General features: G+C 39.0%; 1 protein-coding gene across 2 annotated transcripts in view; it reads left to right on the plus strand.

Annotated features, from left to right (window-relative positions):
* The window catches only part of MYOCD (myocardin), an 83,242-nt gene extending 79,215 nt beyond the window's left edge, over positions 1–4,027 (plus strand). Inside the window, exons 13-14 of one of the 2 annotated variants that reach the window (XM_006908391.1) lie at positions 844–901; positions 3,125–4,027. In XM_006908391.1, the coding sequence (XP_006908453.1) occupies positions 844–901; positions 3,125–3,696 (630 nt within the window). In that variant the 3' untranslated portion in view covers positions 3,697–4,027. The remainder of the gene's footprint in view (positions 1–843; positions 902–3,124) is intronic. The other variant, XM_006908392.1, reaches the window with a different exon arrangement.
* The last annotated feature ends 2,154 nt before the right edge of the window (positions 4,028–6,181 follow it).

The following is a 6,181-nucleotide window of genomic DNA, read 5'->3' on the forward strand; positions in this document are numbered from 1 at the left end:
GAGGAACTAGGGAAATATGAGTCACATTCTTGGACTACATTCACAGCACCCAAACGGGACAGATCCAAGTGACTTCAAAGTGAGAAGAAGGGCCAAAAACCTTTAGCCAGTTACACTCTTGTTCATAGCAGTATTATTTACAAAAGCCAAAATGTAGAAGCAGCCCAAGTATCCATCAATGGATGAATGAATAAACAAAATGTGGTATAGACATACATTCATGTGTCATTTATACCACATAACATATGTCATTTATACCACATAAATGACATTCGTATGTCATTTATACCACATAGCATTCATGTGGTATAGACATGAATGCTATTTAGCCTTAACAAGGAAGGAGATTCTGACATATACTATGACATGGATGAAGCTAGAAGACATTATGCTAAGTGAAATAAGCCAGTCATCAAAGGAAAAATACTAATAGGAATCCACTTATGCAACGTATCTAATGTAGTTAAATTCATTGGGGCAGAAAGTAGAATGGTGGTTGCCAGGGACTGGGAGGACAAAGGAATAGTGAGTTGTTACTTAATGGGGACAGAGTATTACCACCATCCAGAACTTTTTTCATCTTGCTTTTGCTAGCAATAAAAATGCTTTTGCAAGATGAAAAAAGTTCTGGATGGTGGTAATAGTTGCACAACAATGTGAATGGTTGTACTTTCTAAAATGGTTAAGATGGTAAATTTTATGTTATGTCTACTTTACCACAATTAAATAAAAACAACTAACCAAACCTAGTTCAAAAATCTGTGATGCTGCTTCTAATAATTTCTCAGCCAAGAAGTAGCTACCTTCTAACTTCTCTGTCCTCCTTTGGTTAATTTACAATAGCAAATGACTCGGAGTCAGCAGATGGACGAACTCCTGGATGTCCTCATTGAAAGTGGAGGTAAGTCTGTTTTGTGTCTTGCCCAACAGGATACTCTGTAAGTACTCTAGAGAGGAAACCCTTAGGACTAAGGTCAGATGTTAACTGTAAATGGGACCAAAAAATCTATGAGGAGAGTGGTCACTTCATCTGAGTTCCTGTCCACGTTTGGAGCAGATAAAGGAAGGCATTAGTGGGTAATATCTCACTGCTTTGGTCCCTTTGTCCTGGAAACATTTTCACTAATCATTTTAACAGTTTTCATGTTTCAACTCAGTCCCTGTTTCTATAGCTGTGTCCTCTTGCTATGCTATTTCACTCTACTGTTGTAATCCCAATGTACCTATCTTCTTAATTATAAGAAGAATAAAGCAGATAAAGCAAATTTTGTGCTACTTACTCAAAATGAAATTCAATTAGTAATCTCCCACTGGATGGTTCATACATGATTAAATGTCATTCAAGCTAGCAATAAAAATGATTAACATTTTCTTTTTGATCAACATTTTCTTTTTGCCTCCTTTTAAGTCATATATTTATTTATTTTTTAAAATTAAATAGTATGTGCCTAGAATTTGAAACCACACAGATGAATAAAATCATGTAAAGTGAACATGTAGACAGAAAGAAAAAAAAAAAAACACGTAAGATGTAAGCCCTTAAATAACAGCATTTAGTTTCAGAGAAGGAGTGTCCAGGCAGCAGGCTCAGTGCTGTGCTGGAGCATTCCCCGCCTTCGTGGAGTGCAGTCTATACCACATTTTGTTTATTCATTCATCCGTTAATGGATACTTGGGCTGCTTCTACATTTTGGCTTTTGTAAATAATACTGCTATGAACATGAGTGTACCTGGTAAGGGAGATGAGCAACAAGCAAGTGAGCAGACAATTCCTCCACTGGAACAAGAGGAAAGAAGAAAAAGAGACAAAATCTTATCTTTATAAATTTTATGATAAAAAGACGAGAAGGTTCGTATCAGACGCCCTCATGTTTTTAATAAGTATGTGGCAAGGTCACATACTTATTAAAAACATAATACAGGAGGGAAGCCCAGGTGATTCAAGGAAAGAAGAAAATTTATGAATCAGTCATGAATAAACTGGGTTTTCTGGAGAAACAGTAGGATTGCTAGGTGGTATTAAATGTCCACTGTAGGCTTGACATCATGAATTTAAAGTGAAATCAGTCAGCTTCATTCCAAAATTTTTCTCTTACAACATCCAGCTGATCCAGGGCAGGCTCAGAGAAAACAATAAGATTCACCCAGGTGTGGTGTTTTGCCAGAGGAGAATGGTGAAAGGAGAAAAGAGGAAGGATGTTGAGGATATTTATAATAGAGTAATTCTAATGGTGGACCAAAGAATATAGGCTGGACAAAGAAAGAAATAAAAACCAGAAGGGGCCAATGGATGGTGAAAAGACAGAAGAGTGAATAGATTGAAGCTACTCCAAGTAGCTGAGAAATTGTTCTCATCAGGTGAGCTGGAGGAATGGGAAGGGATCATCTAAGAGTGGGAAATTTTGGTTAAAACTGAGCTTTCAGAGGGATGCAGTATTTGAAGATGACAAGGTTGAGAGTGTGTCCAACAGAGTAAGAATGGAAGGAATCACTGGAGGGTGATGGGGATGTCAAGGAACTGAGAGGCTAGCTGTACAATGGGTCTCTTCTGAGGATGCCGAAATTGCATAGAATGACAAGAGTTGAAATGGGAAAAAGGCAATGAACTGGGGATTAGTTTTCAGTGGATGAGATGGAGTGACCAGGAGGCTGAAGAGGGAGCGTAGAGTGGCAGGGAAAGCAAAATGACCCTCAAAAACACTGGGGAGTTATAAGAAAGTGTAGGGTAACAATCAGAAAGTGGCGGCAGGATAGCACCCAGGAAGACTCCTCTTCTGGCTGAAATAAATGAGCCCCCACTGAGGCTATAACAGAGGATGCAGTATCCTCAGGGGACAGCCAGGTGTCAGTGAAGGAGTAGGTAAAGGAACCTGCTTTGAGAGTTTGATAATCACAGAGTGGAATTTCCAGAAAAAAAAAAAAAAGGATTTGAAGAGAGACCAGAGGGAAGAAGAATTGGGGATATATAGTACAGCCTAGGGATGAGACAGGGTGATGAGCAATGACCAGAGAAGCATAGCCATCTCCTGTATCTTATGTTTAACTCATTCATTTCAAAGATTCATATTGTGTGGCATGCTCTATTTGAAGTGACTTAACAATGCCAATTGTGTTTTACCAACAGAAATGCCAGCTGATGCCAGAGAGGATCATTCATGTCTTCAAAAAGTCCCAAAGATGCCCGGGTCTTCCCGAAGCCCTACTGCTGCCCTCCCCAAACCCTCAGCTTCCTATGAGCAAGCATCTGCAGGAGGACAGCTCTTCTTCGATCACTATGGCACAGACAGCGACGAGCACCTTGAAGTCTTATTAAATTCCCAGAGCCCCTTAGGTAAGGTGAGCGATGTTGCCCTTCTAAGAATTGGGAGTGAGGAGCCTTCTTTCGATGGTATAATGGATGGATTCTCCGGGAAGGCTGCAGAAGACCTCTTCAATGCACATGAGATCTTGCCAGGTCCCCTCTCCCCAATGCACACGCAGTTTTCACCTTCTTCTGTGGACAGTAATGGGCTGCAGCTAAGCTTCACTGAATCTCCGTGGGAAACCATGGAGTGGCTGGATCTCACTCCACCAAGTTCCACACCAAGCTTCAGTTCCCTTACCACGAGTGGCCCCAGCATCTTCAACATTGATTTCCTGGATGTCACAGATCTCAATTTGAATTCCCCCGTGGACCTTCACTTACAGCAGTGGTAGAAGGCTTGATGCAAAAGTGCTAAGGAAGACTTATAGGAATTCCATGGGGAAAGCACACAACCATCAATACTTGTACTATCTAAAAGGAAGAGGAGAAGGAGGAAAAGGAGAAGGGGGAAATTAAAAAGAAACAGTGGAGACTTCTGTTTCAATCAAGAAGAAAAAATAAGAGTCTCTTTTACATATATAAAATGTAATATTTACCAACATTCAATGACTGTTATTGACTTCAGCAATGCATTTTAAAATGTGCCAGAATGCCAAAAAAAAAAAAAAATTATTTTACTGCCTTTTCAAACACTAATATTTTTTTTAGCCCGTAACATTTTTCAGGCATCGTTGGGGCATGATCTCACCTTGTAAGCTTTACTCATGAATTTATTAGACGTACTATGGAAAGAAAAGGCATATCTGTGATGGAGGCTGATTCTCATCTCTCTATTACCTATCTTTCGAAATACAAATCAGGCCCAGTTTCACTTAAGGAGTTCTGAGGCAGAATAGAGGGACAAAAAGAATCCATTCCCAGGCAAGCAAAATCAATTCGCTGTCCCTTGGCCAGAAAGCTGCCCCATTGGAGTGGTTTCCAATCCTGTGCCCATGACTCTGTGTGGTCACTCATTAAAAACTGACCACATTTGGTCCAGAGAAGCCCGCCCAGAACTTCCTTCTTTTTCAACCATTAGCCAAATCGCTCCCACTGTCTTTATGGTGATAAGCATTGTGAAACAGGTGAGAACTTCCTGACATGGAAGTTTCTCTGACACAATCCCCTCTAGTTCCAAAGACTAGTGAAGACCACCTAAACAGGTCGGAATGATCTTCTAGCCTCAGGAAGCCATATCAGGGATAATTCAGACAGAACTAGAAAACACTGTTTCACATATCATGGAAATAAATACCATGGGTTACTATAACAGGACTATTTATGGAGGTCCAACTTCTTTTTGGGGGTATGTGGGGCACCTCGCTTTATCTTTCTTCCACTCTCTGCTTTTCTTTCAAGATACCAATCCTATCTTGCTCCACTTTTGAAGATCTTTCTTTTTCTGCCCCAACATTGGGAGAAGACTTTTCAGATCTAACAAGCTGACATACTCCTAACAAAGCCATATTTTAAAAAGCTAAAATTCCAAGTTCTCCTGTAGAACTCATTCTTCATATGCATAATTTGCTGCAAAAGGAAGTTGAAAGAATGTCCTTAGGAAGAAACTGGTGACTGGGCCCATCAGTCACAAAGCTTATTCTACCCTTATTTCATTTACAGCAATCATTGATTTGGGTTGCTCTGGGGAAATTGGAAATTATAATATTGTAAAGATAAATATAAAATTTACAAGAAGGGAGTATTTTAGGTATGGGCCTCTTCAAGAAAACACAACTGCAAATTGAAAATGATAGAAGGAAAAAAGGCAATGGTCTAATGTGCATTCCTCATTACCTCTCGTGCTTTTGCTGGGAGTTGAAAAACCAGATGTCAGGACAGTCTCTCTAAGGCTCATTGTGGCTCCAGCTCACCATTTTTATAGTGTTGCATGCTGTAGAAAGTAGCTATCGCTGTTTTTTTTTTTTTTTTTTTAATTTAAATCACTAAGGCACTGTTTTCTTCTTTTGTAAAAAACGTTGTTCACTGTGCACTTGTGGAGAAAATAACCAAAAATGTTGTGATTTTAGAAGTTCTTTTTTTGATAAACCAAGGGTTTAGAAGTCATTCCATTGTTAACTTGTAAACTTGTGTGAACAGAGTGTTTTTGGTGATTGCTACTCTAAAAGCTGCCAGATCTTACTGAGAATGGGGAATATATATACGCACATGCATATGCTCGTAGATATATACATATGTATATGTATGTGTATATCTGTACACATATATACATACATATGTATATATACATACACATATGTGTATGTGTGTATATCTTGAAAAGCAGTGTTACAGAGCTCTATACCAAAAACCTTTAAGCCTCAATCTGCTGTGAAATGATACTTGGCCTTTCTCACTACGAGTTTCTGATTAATCAACCAGACTACACGTTGCCTCTCTGTGTATGACTAATGGCTCCAGCCTGATGACTCACAGCCACTTGCTTACCATGAACAAGCTCATCTTGACAATGAATATGGATGTGAAAAGACAGAACAGCTTCACTATTAGTAGCTGGAAATGGTAATACAGTCTCTCATAGAAGAACATAAAAGAAACATAAATATTGTTTTACATTCCTTGATCTGCACTGTGCTTTAAAAGATCCACATGGTAAATTTTTCATTTTGCTTTTATGTCAGTCATCAGAACCAAAAACCTAGCAGGAAAAGTTACCAGTCTTTTCTTTAAAATGAAGCTATGGGGAAGAAACCCTTATTAACACATTCCTCACATTTGTTTATTCCTCAGATGTTGAAGTTCTATTTGGATCTTGACAAAGCTTGCTGGTCAGTACATTTTTCATGTGTCACATTGTATAATTTGTTTGTTATTTTCACC

The sequence above is a fragment of the Pteropus alecto genome, unplaced genomic scaffold (genome assembly GCF_000325575.1).
Source record: "Pteropus alecto unplaced genomic scaffold, ASM32557v1 scaffold52, whole genome shotgun sequence".
Taxonomy (NCBI): domain Eukaryota; kingdom Metazoa; phylum Chordata; class Mammalia; order Chiroptera; family Pteropodidae; genus Pteropus; species Pteropus alecto.